The sequence below is a fragment of the Hyperoodon ampullatus genome, assembly GCF_949752795.1.
Source record: "Hyperoodon ampullatus genome assembly, chromosome: 14".
In the NCBI taxonomy this organism is placed as follows: domain Eukaryota; kingdom Metazoa; phylum Chordata; class Mammalia; order Artiodactyla; family Ziphiidae; genus Hyperoodon; species Hyperoodon ampullatus.
Window position 1 is genome coordinate 5,042,942 of NC_136927.1, and position 18,359 is coordinate 5,061,300.

An 18,359-nucleotide genomic window follows, 5' to 3' on the forward strand; every position below is an offset into this window, starting at 1 on the left:
TTGAAATTCTCTCCGCTCTTGGTTTTGGATGCATGATTCTCTGCTGGTTCTCACATTTTCTCTTGATCTGGGTCTCCCCACCCCACCCCACCCCATGCATGAATAAGAAGCCTCTGGAAGCCGCTAGCAGCAGCTTTACGATGAAGCTGACACTTTGGACTGTAGAATGGAAAGAGCGGGTCCGTGATGACACTCTGGAGCTGCTGGGCCCGCCCGTAGCATACTCTGGGACCTTGTGGATCTTTGGGTTTATCCTACTTGGAGTTCAAGCACCTGGGATGTGTATATTCATGTCTTTTATCAAATATGGAACATTTTAGCCAGTACTTCTTCAAATACTTTTTCTCTGTCACCAGGGAAAATCATTAGACGTCTCTTGGCTTCAGTTTCCTCAGTTATAAAATTAAGATAATAATGACTGCTCTCAAAGTTATTTGGCAGTGGCAGGGGTGGGTGTTTGGTGGTGTGGTATAATTTCCTACTCTGAATTTATAAACACATTTTCTATTTTTCTTCCTAAGAAATTGTGTAATATTTATTGCCTTTTGAATTTAAGCCTTTATTCTACTTGGAACCGATTAAAAATACGATGATAACCAGGAACTCAATTTCATTTTTTTACATGGAGATAACTGATACAGCACGTAACATACATAGAAGAGTCTGCCCTCTCTCTCTGAGCTGCAATGTCAGTTGTGTTGTAAATCAGGTTTCTGTGAGTCTGTGTGTATTTTTCTGGCTACTGTCTTCTGGTTCATCAGTCCGTTTGTCTGTCCCTGCACCACGATCACGTTATCTTAATTTGTTTGTAGAAGCTCTACATGTTCTCTTGCTATTTACTCAGATTCTTAATCTTTTGTTTCTTTAAACAGATTAATGAAATAGAAATTAAACACACGGTAGAGGATTATTAAAAGCTGTTTCTCTGAAAAGCTTAATGAGATAAAAGCCAATTCTAGCACAAGGGAAAGAGAATATAGACATAGTAGGAATGGAAAATACTGCAGAGGTTAATCATTAATGCAAGGATATTATGAACAACCCTGTCAATTAAAATTAAATGTCCGTGTACAGCCAACCTTTCCCCACTGCATTGACGTTCCCTAATAGCATTCTGAAATGTATTTCCTCACAAGCCAACCTTCTCAGAAAGAACCACTATCAAGAATGTGGTGTTGAGGGACTTCCCTGGTGGTGCAGTGGTTGAGAGTCCGCCTGCCGATGCAGGGGACACGGGTTCGTGCCCCGGTCCGGGAAGATCCCACATGCCGCGGAGCGGCTAGGCCCGTGAGCCATGGCCGCTGAGCCTGCACGTCCTGGAGCCGGTGCTCCGCAACGGGAGAGGCCACAGCAGTGACAGGCCCGCATACCGCAAAAAAAAAAAACAACAACAAAAAAAACAAAAACAAAAACAAAAACGAATGTGGTGTTGAGGGACTTCCCTGGTGACGCAGTGGTTAAGGATCCGCCTGCCAATGCAGGGGACGTGGGTTCGATCCCTGGTCGGGGAACTAAGATCCCACATGCCGCAGAGCAACTAAGCCTGTGTGCCACAACTAGCGAGCCCGTATGCCACAACTACAGAGCCCACATGCTCTGGAGCCCGCACGCCACAACTAAGATCCAACTCAGCCAAAAGTAAATAGATATTAAAAAAAAAAACCTGCCATTAAAAAAAAAGGAATGTGGTGTTGATCATTTCTGTGCATTTATTTATGCTCTGCGTATGTATGTGTCACCCCTCTGTGGAATATGTCATGTACAGTGTATGTCTTCAGCCAGCTTTTATCTTCTTTTCATTTGTGGGTTTCATCTGTGTTGGAAGACTGAGTTCAGCCATTGTTAATTGTGTGGGATTCTGTTTCATAAATATACCACAGTTTATTCATTTTCTTATTAGTGGAAACTTAGGTTGTTTTTCTATTAAAACAATGCTGCTACAAATATCTTACATGTGGTCTGTAAGCGAGGGTTCCTTGGGATAATACCTACACACAGAATTGCTGGCTTGTACATATACCCATCTTCAGCCTCACCAGAAGTTGGCAAATTGTTCTTTGGAGTAGCTGTTGTTTACTTGTTTAACTTGATTTTTTTTTTCTTTCAGTGCCTGAAGACCTCTCATTAGAAGAGAGAGAAGAACTTTTAGACATTCGTCGAAGAAAAAAGGAACTTATTGATGACATTGAGGTAAAAAAATGTCTTTTAGTTTTTGCTCTTAGGTAAAATTGTAAATCAGGTCATTTGCAGAGACGTGGATGGACCTAGATACCGTCATACAGAGTGAAGTAAGTCAGAAAGAGAAAAACAAATATCGTATATTAACGCATGTATGTGGAATCTAGAAAAATGGTACAGATGATCTTATGGGCAAAGCAGAAATAGAGACATAGACGTAGAGAACAAACATATGGATACCAAGGGGGAAAGGGCGGGGGGTTGAATGAACTGGGAAACTGGGATTGACATATATACACTACTATAAAACAGATAGCCTACTGTATAGCACAGGGAGCTCTACTTGGTGCTCTGTGGTGACCTAAATGGGAAGGAAGTCCAAAAAAGAGGGGATATATGTATATGTATGGCTGACTCACTTTGATGTACAGCAGAAGCTGACATAGCAGTATAAAGCAACTATACTCCAATTAACAAAAAAAATGGATAAACAACAAGGTCCTACTGTAGAGCACAGGGAGCTATATTCAATATCCTGTGATAAACCAGAATGGAAAAGAAAATGAAAAAGAATATATGTGTGTGTGTGTGTGTGTAGCTGAATCACTTTGCTGTACAGCAGAAATTAACACAACATTGTAAATCGACTATACTTCAACAAAATAAATTTTTTTAAACATTGTAAATCAAGTAGCTTCATGAAAATGTAAACCAGTGGGTATTTCGTATGCGTTTATCCGAACCATACGGAGAGGCGGAGTGTAAGAGTCACCCAGGCTGGTGAAGCAGAGCCCGTGCTCACGGGGCGCCGTGGACGCACTGGAAGAGAAGTCACGCCTGGAGTCACGGGCGAGCGACGTGTGACTCCGCAGTCACGAAGGGTGTCTTCACACGGCAGTGGCGCCTGTACACGTGCTGCTCCCGGAAGTCTGTGGCGAGGCCCCGCTTCGTCTGCCAGGGTCCCTGGCATGCTGCCTGGCACATTGTTGGCACTCAGGTGTCTTTTGAATAATGGACTAAACATGTATTGAGTTCTAGCTGTGCACTGAGCACCTACTAGCGGGTGGGAGTGGAGTGACGGACAGAACACAGGTAGCCACCCGTGCACCTTCCACACTTGTGTGCTCTGAGGACAGGGTGGAGGGGTCCTGTGGGAGACCCAGAGGAGTCAAGCCACCGTCTCCGAGTCGGAGCGTCCGTAATAGCTGCAGGAACGATGCAGAGCGGCAGCGCTCGCGGCTCCCGTCCGGGGCTTCCTCGGGAAATCGGCTGCACGTGTGGCTGCTCCCTGGGAAGCTTCCTAACCGCTGTCCCGCCGAAGTCAGTGTGGCCTCCCCGGCCACTTGCTGCGGAACCGAGCCGTGTCCAGACAGTAGCTCCTTTCTAGGGGCTCACCGTTTGAGCCCAAAGTTTCTTGGCACCTGAGATCATAGGTTCTGAATAAAAATCTCTTTGTATTTGAGAGATAATTCATGAAACTTTTTCTTCTAAAGTTACCTGTCATTCTCAGAAAAATCGGATAACCCAGAACGCATGCTTTGGTTGAAGAATAAGAACATATTGTAAGGCTAACGTTCCGATTTGGGTGTTAGTAATAATAGTGCCCATGGAGCCCTGTGTAGCTCCAACGACCTCACTTCTGAGTTGAGGACGCTGAGGCCCAGGAGGTCAGAGCTGTCTCAGCCAGTACTGGTGGGGAGTCCATCCCTGCTGGGGTCCTTGGCCTGTCTGAGGGCCCCAGGCAAGATCGTTGTCACCTCCTGGGCTCTGTCCACGGTGCCTCGTCTCATGTAAAGTGAGACGGTGGTTGGAGGCCCGATACCGACCTGAGTTTAAGCCTCGCCCCAGGTCTTCCCAAGAAGTCGTGCCGGCGAAGGCAGGTGGGCGTGTGTGGGTGACGTATAACGGGACTCATTGCTTTCCTTTTGCTGTTTGTATCTTTTTACACCTGTGATGTTCTCCCCAGGGTCCCTTCTTGATTTTACACACAAACACTCCAGGATCTGCCCACGGGACCCCTCTGCTCTCGTTCTGATGGGAGGTGGACAAACAGTAATTTTGTTTGCTCATGAGTCAGGGTGGCTCTGACTACGAGACTCTCTGTGTCCGTAAGCAGTGCTGGTTTCTCCATACCTGTGACGTCCCGATGAGACCTGAGGGGACCTTGCACCTGGGGGGCTAAAAGGCCTCTGAAGGTGGAGACCCCTTCTCTCACCCCCACAACGCTTTCTTTCTTTCTCGACAGAGGCTGAAATATGAAATCGCGGAAGTGATGACGGAGATCGACAACCTCACGTCCGTGGAGGAGAGGTGAGCAGCTGTGGCTGCACCTTCAGGTCACCCTCCAGCCGAGCTCGTGACGCTGTGGTGGCCACGGCGGAGCGGGCTTTGGGGCTGGGCCGGGGGGGAGCCTGTCGGGGCCTCTGGTCCTCCTTCTCCGCCCCCTCACCTTCCCTGCGTCTCCCCTCCCCACGTGGTCCAGTTCACCATCAGGCCTTGTAGCTGAGCAAGCCGCACAGGCCCCTCAGAACACCCTGCCCAGACATGACCTTTCTGTGTAACAAGAAGCTCTCCTTTTGCTGAACAAGTTAGCAACTGTGAAACAAAAGAGCTGCAGTGGCCGTACCTCTGCTGCTTCCACCTGGGCAGGGGGGCCTGGGGGCCTGTGCCCTTTCCTTTCCCGAGTTGTCCTCTTGGGAGGGGACGTGAGCTCCCGGTGCTTTGTGCAAACGTCCAGTAACGACTTCTTAATTCATTCAAACGCACAGCAAAACTACTCAGAGGAACAAGCAGATAGCCATGGGAAGGAAGAAATTCAACATGGATCCCAAAAAGGTAAGAGGACATCTTCAGTTTTCTGGCCTGTGAGAGACGGATGGATGGATGGATTCATCGATTTTAAAGACGTGCTCCCTCGTGGACAAGGGTGGGCGGATACCTCGTAAAGACACTGCGTTGATGTTCAGTTTTACCACAAAGGGGGCTGCTGATGAGCGGGGGCAGCAGAAGTCCCTGGACCAGAAGGCCTTTCTTTGGGAAGTTCCGAGTCGGGGCTGGCCTCACAGGAGCTGCCCGACGCTCAGTCAGGCCCCTTGGTTCCTCCAGGCCGAGCTTTTTGCTGGCCCTCAGGAGCCCCAGGCCAGGGAGTCACATGGCCCATCGGGGCAGAGATGGTAGATTTTATGGTCTAGGGGGTTAAAAGGTTCAAGGGAGAGGTCTTCCTTCCTTTCATTTACCTTAAAAAGAAGACATCTGTCTGAAAGACCAAGTGACTCCAGATTTAAGCCAATATCTTGGTCTTTCCTCAAGTTGGATTTTCTAGGAAAGCACCCCCCAAGAAATGAAACCTGCAACATGTAGCATCTTGTTTTTGAGATCTGAGCTAAAGGACCTATTAGCTGAACCTATAAAGCTTTGTGGAACACATGGCTCAGCGTAACATCATTTTGGTTTTGAGAAGAGTGGACCTGATCAGCCGCTAAGGTTATGGTCTAGGACAGGAGAGGAGAGACGTGTCCACAGAGAGGTGGCCTCAGGCCCTCCCTGCCGGTGACTTCATTCCTCACTGGTCTTTTGTTGTTGTTGTTTGGTTGGTTGGTTGCACCAGATCTTAGTTGCGGCAGGTGGGCTCCTTAGTTGTGGCATGCGAACTCTTAGTTGCGGCATGCATGTGGGATCTAGTTCCCTGATCAGGGATCGAACCCTGGTTCGATCGGGCCTCCTGCATTGGGAGCGTGGAGTCTTATCCACTGCCCCACCAGGGAAGTCCCCTCACTGGTCTTTAATTGGCGTTCACTTCTAACGTCTTCCTTGTTTTTCCTGGCATCTCTGTACTAATGACTTAATTATTTGTTCATTCGGCAAATGTTTGCTGATGGCTGGAATTACACTGCACAAGATCTCAGATCTGTAAATTTACATCTGTAGGTACAAGCACGGTTGCAGATGTTATTTAAAGATATAGGGCTTCCCTGGTGGCGCAGTGGTTGAGAGTCCGCCTGCCGATGCAGGGGACACGGGTTCGTGCCCCGGTCCGGGAAGATCCCACATGCCGCGGAGCGGCTAGGCCTGTGAGCCATGGCCGCTGAGCCTGTGCGTCCGGAGCCTGTGCTCCGCAACGGGAGAGGCCACAACAGTGAGAGGCCCGCATACCGCAAAAAAAAAAAAAATAATAATAAAAAAATAAAAAAAATAAAGATATACGTACCACTTTCCCTATTCAAGGTTTGCACATTTGGGTTTTGTCAAGATATTAGCAGGGCTGCAGCACAAGAGGGTCTCTGTTTAACTCGGGTACTCTGGCCACTGTGCAAGTTTTCCTGTTGCTTCCTAATTCTCTGCTTACAGGGTATAAATCAACCCCAGATTGTCAGTGAGAACAATTCAAATTGTGAACTTGGTAATGATTTGATGCTTGGGATTAGTAACGGTCTTTTTTTTTTTTTTTTTTTTTTTTTTAAGAAGTTGAGTTTATAGAGTAGAATTATCAGCAGATGTAATAAGCATTGGAAGCATCTCAGGAGAGAGACGGTCTAACAAGAAGAAGTTTTAAAAATTGGGCCTTAAATTTTCAAGTGCAGCGCAGGGTAGCACGCCGTTCAGTTCGCGGAGAGATTCAGATCTTCTCTCGAAACAGACAAATAAGTACTTGCGTTGAGTGGTGCCTGAAGTCCCCACCGTCAGGGTCTTGCCTCTTGTCTTATTTTACATACACTGTGCGTCAGATTTACAATAGTAACGGCTACCGTTTATTGAGAAGTAACTCTGTCAGGAGCTGTGCTAAGGAAGCACATGGCCTGGCAGACTTTAGTCCCTACGACGACCTCCTGAGGTTGGTTCCTGTGTTACCTCCTGTGTCACACTTGGGGAGCGGCCAAGGAGCACAGAACCCGACGCTGAGACTCATGCCTGTAACTTTGGTGCTTCCTGGGCTCTGGCAGACTCTGGGGTTGGTTTGTAGGTGGCCTTGAGCCCAGCCTAGGCGGCCCTGTGGTATCTGCTGACCCGTCTTGGACATGGGTGTTTCATCTGCTGTGCCTGGGCTGCGGCGCATTGCACCACAGGCTTCGTCTTGTGTTACTATTCACCTAAAAGAGTTTTTGAAATATTAATCCTTGGTTCCATTTGACAACTTACTTGTAATTACGTTGTGCGATAAAAGCACTTGACACATTTAGTCTGCATGTTTGCTTTTTCTGGGAATAATTATCAAAATTCTCTGGTTTTGTAGACTTGGTTTTCAGCACTTGCAGTCAACGCCAGCCGCCATAACAAAATACTGTACACTGGGTGCCTTAAGCCACAGATTAATTTTGCTCACAGTTCTGGAGGCTGGACGTCCAAGATTATGGTGAGGTTCTGGTGAGGACCCTCTCCCTGGCTTGCAGACGGCTGTCCAGGAGCTGTGTCCTCACATGGCAGGGAGGGGGCAGGCTCGCCGGCATCTCTGCTTATAAGGACACTGATCCCATCAGCCCAGGGCTCTGCCCAGATGACCTCATCGAACTCAGATCACCTCCCAGAGGGCCCACCTCCTGATACCATCACATCGGGGATTAGGACTTCAGTGTAGGCATTTTCAGGGGACACATGCGTTCAGTCTGTAACAGCACTGGATGATCTCACAATTCAAACTTGTATCTCCGCTGTGGCCCAGGCCCCTATTAGACCACGTGATGTTGTGAAACGCGAGGCTCTCGTCACAGTGGATTTGTTCTTTCAGGCCAGGAGGAGGATTTAAGTCCCAGAGCGCTAACACACTGAGCAAGAAGCTTTGGCTTGTTCGGGTACGTGGATACCCAGGAGTAGCACTTGGGTTTATAAATACAGAAGAGAGACGGTTGATGAGATCAAGGAAGCTGAAAACACTCGGCAGACTCTCGCTTTTATTCCCAACTTCCTAGAAGTGCCTTTAAAAACATAATACATAAATGTGCAACAAGCAGGAGTGGACTCGGTGGCCTAGCAGTTGAGGAATCCCTTAAAGACACAAGAAGAATTGCCCAAAGCACAAGGAAGGGAGAGGAGGCTGTAGGAAAGGGAGCAGCATCAGGGCTACTGCCTGCTCAGAGGCAGGTGTGGGTGTCGGGCCATCGCGGGGGTGGGCATCAGACCCTTCCCCTCGTGTCGAGCAGTGGAGTGTGCCCCCAGGTGGGAGAAGCCGGGGGGGCGCTTAGTCCGTGAAAAGGGGGCCACATCTTTGGGGGCTGCCATCACTAAGGGGGAAACACCCACTGACGGAGACCAGCTGCCGAGCCCTCACCCCCACCCCGCCTGCGTAACCCGCCCCTCTGCTAAATCCCTGGAGGCAGCCGCCACGAAAGTGGGAAACAGACTGCGTTCCAGCTCCCAGAGCATCCTCCATGCGAATTTGAACAGCCAACCAGGAACCAGCGAAGTGGGAGGAAACGGACACCACGAAAGAGACGTGGACTCAACCAACAGAAATGAACTGGCTCTGGAGGAAGTAGACCTCATAGAAACAACAGAAGGAAACATTAAAAGTAAGATATTCGTATGCATGTGTTTGTATTTTATATAAATCTCATCAAAGAGACGTGATAGGGACGTTGCTTATTCATGATACAGAAGTGGGGAGTTGGGGGAAAGATCCTTGGAAGTGAAAACAGCATCAGGTAAAAACCTAAGGGCTGGGCTGGAACCCACAGAGGACCCGGCTGCAGATTGATTCGTGAGCCGAAGGTGGAGTTGGGTGATTCTCGCCATAGCTGTGTGCGCGGAACTGCAAGGGGACGTGGATGACAGGCCCGGCAGCTCAAAGGTTGCTTAATAGAAGTCCCCAAAGGAGAGAAAAGAAAATGGAGTGGGGACTTCCCTGGTGGCACAGTGGTTAGGAATCCGCCTGCCAGGGCTTCCCTGGTGGCGCAGTGGTTGAGAATCTGCCTGCCAATTCAGGGGACACGGGTTCGATCCCTGGCCCGGGAAGATCCCACATGCCGTGGAGCAACTAAGCTCGTGTGCCACAACTACTGAGCCTGTGCTCTAGAGCCCGTGAGCCACAACTACTGAGCCCGCATGCTGCAACTACTGAAGCCCGCGCGCCTAGAGCCCGTGCTCCACAACGAGAGAAGCCACTGCAATGAGAAGCCCGCACACCGCAATGAAGAGTAGCCCCCGCTCGCCGCAACTAGAGAAAGCCCGCGGGCAGCAATGAAGACCCAACATAGCCAAAAATAAATTAAAAAAAAAAAAGAATCCGCCTGCCAGTGCAGGGGACATGGGTTCGAGCCCTGGTCCGGGAAGATCCCACATGCTGCGAAGCAACTAAGCCTGTGAGCCACAACTATTGAGCCTGCGCTCTAGAGCCCCTGAGCCACAACTACTGAGCCTGTGAGCCACAACTACTGAGCCCGTGTGCCACAACTACTGAGGCCCGTGTGCCTAGAGCCCGTGCTCTGCAACAAGAGCAGCCCCCGCAATGAGAAGCCCGCGCACCGCAACCAAGAGTAGCCCCCGCTCGCCGCAACTAGAGAAAGCCCGTGTGCAGCAACAAAGGCCCAAGGCAGCCAAATAAATAAATTATAAAAATAATAGTAAAAATTTTAAAAACCTTAAAAAAAAAAAAGAAACTGGAGTGGAGGAAATATTTCAAAAAAATATTGGAATATTTCAGAACTAGATTAAGATCAAGTCCTCAAATTCAAAGGGTTCACCAAATGCTAAGCAGGATACATTTCTTAAAAGACCTATATGCATAGATATATTGAGTAAGATATCAGGAAACCTGTGGATTAGAAGTGTACGAAATTTCCAGGAAGGAAAGAGCAGATTCTCTAAGAAGAAACAAAATCACAGCAAGCTCGTCATCAGCAGCACCGAGTCAAGGGAAATCATGTTTTCTGAAGTCTGGGGAAAAGTGATTTAAATTAACCACTCAGACCTTCTCTGAGTGCCAGACATGGAGTAGTTGGCGTAGTACGTCTCTGATCCAGAGGTGAGCCCGAGGGCGAGATGCGGGGTTGAAAAGAAGAGGAGCAGAGAGACCAGAAGAACTGACAGTTAAGTCTACAGTGATCGTTGTAAGAATACTTTTAAAAGTTAGGTCCCAGGTTATCTCAATATGTAAGTAGCAAGAAGGAAAGGAAGGAAATTAAAAGCTGGCTAAGGTTTTCTGGATGTTGGTAGGTGAATATAAGTTTAAAAATTTGTTAAAATTAAGAGTCGCGGGCTTCCCTGGTGGCGCAGTGGTTGAGAGTCCGCCTGCCGATGCAGGGGACACGGGTTCGTGCCCCGGTCTGGGAAGATCCCACATGCCGCGGAGCGGCTGGGCCCGTGAGCCATGGCCGCTGAGCCTGCGCGTCCGGAGCCTGTGCTCCGCAACGGGAGAGGCCACAACAGTGAGAAGCCCGCGTACCGCAAAAACAAACAAACAAACAAAAAATAAATAAATAAAATTAAGAGTCGCCACTAAAAATAGCAATAAAATAGGACTTCTGAATTCTTAGTGTTTACCTAATGTATTCGTTTTCTAGGGCTGCCGTAACAAACTGCCACAACCTTGGTGGCTTCAGTCAACGGAAACTCATTCTCTCGCAGTTCGGGAGCCCGGAAGCCCGAAATCCAGGTGTGGGTGGGGCCTGTTCCTTCCGGAGGCTCCAAGGGAGCCTCTGCTGCAGCCTCTCTCGCAGCTCCCGGGGCTGCCAGCATCCTTGCCCGTGGCTGCATCCCTCCCGGAGTGTGACGTCTCCTCCCCTCTGGACAGGGGTGCGTGTCCTCAGGCCGAGAGCAGGCCTCTTCCTCTGCTCTATTTCCTCACCCCCTCCCGGGTGCAGCCGGCCCCTTTCTCCTTCGCAGCTGCGCTCTCTGCCTGTGGCCTGGGCTCACGCCAGTGGCTCTGTGTTTTCCATGACCAGGGAGGGCCTCCGTCTGTTGCACAGGGAGCTCAGGCTTCCCTCGGGGCCTCCTCTGCCTGCCTTATGTGACGTTTAAGCACAGAAGGGATCCCCTCGTGCTGAGCCCGTCTGCCTTCCCAGATCCTGGGAGGTGGTTAGATGGCACTTCCTCTTGGAGAAGTTTCCGAGTGACTGGGGAGCGTTGGGTTTTAGAGCAGGTCGTGTGCACCTGGAAGAATCCAGGAAAGCCTCATCCGCAGCCCGTTCAATTCTGGGGGGCATAGGCTGACGGGGTTGCCGGGGTCCCTTGGCCGCAGAGATTGCCGGTCGGATGACTCTGCAGACAGCCGGCAGGGTGGGGAGAGAGCAGGGTCGGAAGGATGCAAGACCCTCTCGCAGCCTCGGCCCCACTGAGGACACACAGCCAAGTAGCATCCGCAGAAGGGAGGCTGGCCGCTGGGCCACCGCCCTCACTGGTATCACAGCCGAAGTGGTCACGAAAGAGCAGGCCAGAACTGTCACCCCGATGTGAGCCTCGATCCCCCAGGGAGCCTCTGCTTCTGCTGGTACCTTTGTCCCCGACCTCGGGCTCCTAGGAGGCCCTCTCCCCTGCCCCTACGGTGTTGGGAGCGGCAGTCTCCTGTCTGCACCCACAGCCAGCCCGGGACTCCTCACGACAAGGACTCCAAGGGCTCCAGCGAGGCAGCTGGGGGCAGCTCTGCCTCTGGCCTCTTGGCAGGGCTTTTAGGTCAGACTCGGAACCTCTGCCCAGCCCCACAGAGCTCCCCTCCCTCACAGAGCCCTGAGGGCATCCCCAGCCCTGCAGTCTCCCCTCGCCTTGCTCCATGGGCACCTGAGCGTGGCATCGTGTCCCCTGAGTAAGTAGCGCCAGCACCGCCCTTGTCCAAGGCCTTGTTTTCCGGAATTTGGGTGAGGACAGTTGCACACCTAGGATCAGAATGCTTTGTTCCAGTGTGTGTGTGTCTTCAGATTTGGAAGATGATACCCAGGTGGCTGTACCCACTTAAGCTCCCACCAGAAATATAGGGCAGTTAATTTAAGATTGTCAGACTTACTGGGTTTTTTTGGTAAACTTTTTTTTTTTTTGAAGAATAACATGGTGCACAAAATTTAAATGTACAGCTTGAAGAATTTTAACAAATTTAAATACTCATGTAACCACAACCCAGAACAAGACGCAGCTGTGGAACATTACAGGGCACCTTCCTGGCATCTCCTCCTAGGGAATGAATTCTGCGCTATCAGCATAGATGAGTGTTGCCTTCTTAAAAATTTACGTAGGTGGAATTAAAATATGCTGAGTCCTTTTATCCATGTCACGTCTGTAGATTCATCTGTGCTATTGTTTATTCCATCTCGTGCTGTAGTCTTCCATCATGTGAATGTGCTACAATGTACTTGTCGGTTCTCTTACTGACCCACTGTTGGGTTGTTTCCAGTTTTTAGAAATTCTGAATGAGGCTGCTGTGGACATTCATGTGTTTAAAAAAATGAATAGACTCTTCAGATGGATTCATGGGGCATGAGAGATCCCTGGTCTTGGGCCTTTAGGCTGTTAGCTGCATTTGTAGAAACAGCTTCTGGGCAGAATTCCCTCTTCCCTTACAAGCTTTCCAACATGTATTTTGAAACCAGCTCAGAAGCTCTGCCCGAGGTAAATTTTTGCTATTATTAGGGCTTCCCGTGAGACAGAGAACCGATACTTCGGGCCCAGCAGCCCCTCTGCAGCCGCTCATAGAGACTGTTGGGCTGGTCTCCGTAGGTCCTTCCATGGGTGTGGATTTGACTGCTGTGAGCTTAGTGGCATGGTGACTGGTTACCTGTTCAGCCACAGGTGGCAGCACATCCGTGAAGACAGCTTATGCAGCGGGCTGTCTTCTCACGGCAGAGGTGGCCGCAGGGCGTCGAGTGGTTCCCAGGTGGCAGGACTGGGGTCCTGTGTTCTTCCCAGCCTTTCCCTGTATGCCGGCTGCCAGGGCTCCTGCCATCACATCTGCATTCAGGGCAGGAAGGAGGAGGAAAGAGCTGTCAGGTCCCCTTTTATCAGGGAAGGAGCAGCTTTCCTGGGTCCTCCTCACAGGCTTCATCTCTGTCTGTTTAACCAGATCTGTTCACAAGGTCATTTCTGGTTGCAGGGGAGTCTGGGAAGCGGGGCTTGGGATGGGTGTTGGGTCGGTCAACCATGTACGATGTGTTCCTGTCGCACACGGCACAGATCATTTTCCTGAGCCGGGGAAGTTCGGTGTCATTGTTCCTTCTGCTTTTATGATCTCTAATAACACTTAGAACTGTAACTTGTTTGTTACTTGTTTGTCTTGTTACTTGTTTGTTACTTGTCAGTAACTTGTTCATCTCTTAGCCTGTGCATTTGCCAGGAGGTGTGGAAGTGCTTTTCTCTGATGGGTAAAATGTGTTATGGTGATGTGAGAATCCCATCGTGCTCTTGTATTAGTTTTGCCGTGTCCAAACCAGTAAGGTCATGACACTAAATGTATTTATCTTTGAAATACGAGTCTGGTGACCCTCCTAACCGGTGCTTCCTTTTTACGCTCCTATTCAGGGAATTCAGTTTCTAATAGAGAACGACCTGCTGCAGTGCTCCCCGGAGGATGTGGCCCAGTTCTTGTATAAAGGGGAAGGCCTGAATAAGACTGTGATCGGGGACTACCTGGGTGAAAGGTGAGTTCAAGGGCAGGGGGCAGCCTGCCCACCCGGGCCGACCCTTGCATCAGGGTCTATCACGTGGGCTCTGGGAGTGGCTGTGCTGGCCGAGCGAGTCCAGCGCAGCCACATCCTCCCCTGTGCCCTTGTGAGCAGAGAGAGGTGGGTGTCCTGGGGCTGGGCGGGGTCGCCGTTCCTCTGGAATCCTCTGCTCATCCAGGAAACCAGGACAGAACCAAGAATGCCACTGCCTCTCGCTCCTTGCCTCAGAAAGCGTCTTTGGTTGTTTTGCACAGAAATACCCGGATCTCTCAGCTGTCGCCTTTCCCCTGTTAGTTGGGGGTATGAGTAAAGGTAGAAGGTTGTTATTTTTTAAATGGAGAGCGGCCAGTCAGGCTTACTTTCTCGACCTTCTCCACCTAAAAGTCCACTGACTCTGCTTAGCAGAGGGCAGGGCAGGAGTCCTCAGGCAGCGCATCCCCTGAATGTGTCAGAATAGACTTGGGCAAGGAGCAGACAGCAGTGTTTTTAAACAGAAGGCCAGTAGTCGCTCAGCCAGCGTGGTTTCTGTTTCGAGCTTTTCATTAAAAATACTTGATCAAAAGTGAAAAGAAGAACACTTCCCAGCTCACTCTGTGAGGCCAGTGCTACCTGATACCAAAATCAAAGACATCACAATAGAAGAAGTCTACAGACCAATATCATTTATGACTGTAGAAGCAAAAATCCTCAGCTAAATACTAGCAAATCAAATCCAGCAATATCGAAGAAGGATTATGCACCAGAACCCTTGAACAACACGGGTTTGAACTGTGCAGGTTGACTTGTATGTGGATTTTTTTCAGTAGTAAATACCACAGAACTGCGTGATCCACGATTGGTTGAATCTGCAGATGCAGAGCCGTGGAGATGGAGGAGCCCCGTCTGTAGAGGGCTGTGTAAGTTCACACACATCTTCAACTGAGTGGAGGGTCGCTGCCCCTAACCCCCATGTTGTTCAAGGGTCAACTGTATTCATTATCTTACGAGTGCCAGGTTAGTTCAACATACGCAGATCAGTTATCAATAGATGCCATGTCAATAGAATAAAGAGCCAAACCCACACGATCATCCCAGTAGATTTAGGAAGAGCGTTTGACAACATTTACTGCTTCATAATAAAAACACTCAAACTAGGAAAAGAAGGGAACTTCCTCAACATTATAGGGGGCACCTGTGAAAACCCACAGCTTCGTGCTTTCCCCTTAAGTTCAAGACTGTTCTCAGCACTTCCATTCAGCTTGGCACTGGCAGTTCGAGCCAAGGCAGTTAGGCAGGAAAATGAAAGTAAAGGCATCTAATTTGTAAAGGAAGAATTAAAACCGTTTCTATTTGCAGATAACATAATCTGGCATATAGAAAATCCTGGGGAATCACTAACAAACTATTAGAACTAATAATTTCAGTAATGTTGCAAGATATCAGATCAATATACAGTTTCACTCATATGTCTACACAGTAGCAATGAAAATGCTAAAAAGGATATTATAAGAAAACAGCTCCATTTACAGTAGCATTAAAAAGAATAAGACACTTAGGAATAAATTTTAACAAAAGAACGAAATTTTTACTCTGAAAACTGTAACGTATTATTGAAAAAAAATTAAAAGATCCAAATAAGTGGAAAGACATCCATGTTCATGGATTAGAAGACTTAAATATCGCAAAAATGGCAGTACCTTCCACATTGATAAACAAATTTAACATGGGACTTCTCTGGTGGCGCAGTGGTTGGGAATCCGCCTGCCAATGCAGGGGACACAGGTTCGAGCCCTGGTCCGGGAAGATCCCACATGCCACGGAGCAACTAAGCCTGTGCACCACAACTACTGAGCCTGTGCTCTAGAGCCCGTGAGCCACAACTGCTGAGCCCGCGTGCCACAACTACTGAAGCCCGCACGCCTAGAGCCCGTGCTCCACAAGAGAAGCCTCCACAATGAGAAGCCCGTGCACTGCAATGAGGAGTGGCCTCTGCTCGCTGCAACGAGAGAAAGCCTGTGCGCAGCAACAAAGACCCAACGCAGTGAAAAAATAATTAACTAAAAAAATTTTTTTTAATTAAAAACAAACAAAACAAATTTAATGTACTCCCTAGCAAAATCTGAGCTAACTTCTTTGTAGAAGTTGACAAGCTCATCCCATAATTCATGTAGAAATTCAGGGGACCCAGAATAGCCACAACTGTCTTGGAAAAAAAAGAACAAAGTTGGAGAACTTACACTTCCCAATTACAAAACAGACTAAGGCTACACTAATCAAGACAGTGTGGCATTGGCATAAGAGTAGAAGGAAAGGCCATGGAATAGAATTTGAGAATCCAGAAATAAACCCTCATATATACATCAGCTGAGGGGCCAACATAATTCAGCGGGGGAATGAATGGTCCTTTCAGCAAGTGGTGTGGGGACCGTTGGACAGCCACCTGCAAAAGAGTGTCAGTGGGTCACTCACCATATACAGAAATTAAAGTGGGTCAAAGACCTAAGTATAAGCACTAAAACTATAAAACACTGAGAAGAAAACACAGGGGTAAATCTCTGTGACCTTGGATTAGGCAAGGGTTTCTTAGATATGACAGCAAAAGAAAAAAGTAGAATCATCAAATTTCAAAACATCTGTGCTTCAGAGGACGTCCTCAAGAAAGGAAGAAGACACCCCAGAGAATAGAAAATATTTGCAAGTCATATATAAATGTGATGAAGACTTGTATCTAGTATATAAAAAATTCTTACAACTCAGTAATAAAAAGACAAATAATTATAAAATGGGCCAAGGATCTGAATAGACATTCATCCAAAGAGGATATATACATAGGCATATGATAAGGCCAATAAGCGTATGATGAGATGCTCAACATCATTAGTCATCAGGGAAATGCAGCTCAAAACCACAGTGAGACGGCACTTCATATCCACTAGGATGGCTGTAATTAAAGAAGATGATAAATGTTGGTGAGGATGTGGAGAAACTGGAACCCTCATACACCGCTATATAAAAAATGGTGCAGCCACTTTGGAAAGTAGTTGGCAGTTCTTCAAAATGGTAAACTTACCATGTGGTCCAGTAATTCTACTCTAGTTACAAACCCAAGGGGGAAAAAAAAACTTGTATGCACAGAAACTTGTGCACCAGTGTTCACAGCCACATTGCAGCCCCAAAGTGGAAACAACTCAAATGTCCAGCAACTGACGAATGGATAAAGAAAATGTGGTCTCTCCATACGATGCAATGTTATTGGGCATGAAGAAGAAAGGAAGTATTGATACACATGCTACAGCGTGGATTTAAAACATTGAAAACATTGTGATAGGAAAAGAAGTCAGTCACAAAAGGCCATGATGTTGTGCACTGCAATGAGGAATATATTTTATATGAAATGCTCAGAACTGGCAGATTTATAGAGACAGGAAACAGAGGGGTTGCCTGGCGCTGGGGCACTGTGAGGATGGGGAGGCGATGGCTGAGGTGTGGGCGTTCTTTCTGGGGAATGAAAATGTGCCAGGATTGCTCGTGGCGATGGTTGCACAGATCTGTGATATACTAAGTATGCTAAAAACTGTTGAATGATACACTTGAAATGGGTGAACTATACAGATTGTGAATTATGTTTCGACAAAGCTGTTTTTTAAAGAAATGGAAGGGTCTTCTAGGAGTTCAGGCACCGAGTCTAACGGGCACCTAGCACAGGACGGCGTGATAGGAGGGCCAGAGTCTGAGTGACTCCCCGGCGTCCTCTGGCAGGTGTGCGACTACGGAGATTGAATTAACTATGACGTTAGTATAGTGCACGGTCTGGCAGTGCCTGCAGATTTTTAGTCCAAAAATATGGGGACTTCCCTGCTGGCACAGTAGTTAAGAATCTGCCTGCCGATGCAGGGGACACGGGTTCGAGCCCCAGTCTGGGAAGATCTCACATGCCACAGAGCAACTAAGCCCGTGCGCCAGAACTACTGAGCCTGTGCTCTAGAGCCCGCGAGCCACAACTACTGAAGCCTGCCTGCTGCAACTACTGAAGCCCACGTGCCTAGAGCTCGTGCTCTGCCACAAGAGAAGCCACCGCAATGAAGAGTAGCACCCATTCGCTGCAACTGCAGAAAGGCCGTGCACAGCAATGAAGACCCAACACAGCCAAAAAAAAAGAAAGAAATGAAGTCCTGGCTCTGTGCCAGGTGCTGTTCTAGGCACTTGGGTGGCGTTGGTACCTCCTCTGTGGAACTGCGTTGGCTGCAGTAATACAGACAGTACATAACAAGCAAACTAAATAAGAAAACATGTGATGTCAGAGGTGACCAGGGCAAAGGGACCGCGGAAGAGCTGGCGGAGTGGGTAGCAGTGTGAGAGGCTGGTCAGGGCGTCCGACTGGGGCGGGGGCACCTGTGTGGGGATGCGGGGAGGGGCGGATGTGCTCAGGGTGATGGGAAGTGGGGGTGTGGAAGGCTCCCAGTGGGGGAGGGGCGGGGCTGTGTGTTCCCTCTGGAGCAGATGGTCCCCGTGCCCCGTGCGGAGCGAGCGGCGGAGCGGAGGCGGGAGCGGGCAGGGTGGCTCTGGCCAGGCTGGTGGCTGCTCAGGAGGTGAGAGGCGCTCAGGCTCTGGCTCTGAGGTCCAGGG

The 18,359-nt window shown here is 48.9% G+C and overlaps 1 protein-coding gene across 5 annotated transcripts in view; it reads left to right on the plus strand.

Annotated features, from left to right (window-relative positions):
* Positions 1-18,359, plus strand: part of CYTH3 (cytohesin 3) — a gene marked incomplete at both ends in the record, with an annotated part of 89,857 nt that overhangs the window by 63,533 nt on the left and 7,965 nt on the right. For all 5 annotated transcript variants that reach the window (XM_079720214.1, XM_079720215.1, XM_079720216.1 and 2 more), the window contains 4 exons: positions 2,108-2,190; positions 4,424-4,488; positions 4,947-5,013; positions 13,612-13,730. In XM_079720214.1, coding sequence (XP_079576340.1) covers positions 2,108-2,190; positions 4,424-4,488; positions 4,947-5,013; positions 13,612-13,730 — 334 coding nt within the window. The remainder of the gene's footprint in view (positions 1-2,107; positions 2,191-4,423; positions 4,489-4,946; positions 5,014-13,611; positions 13,731-18,359) is intronic.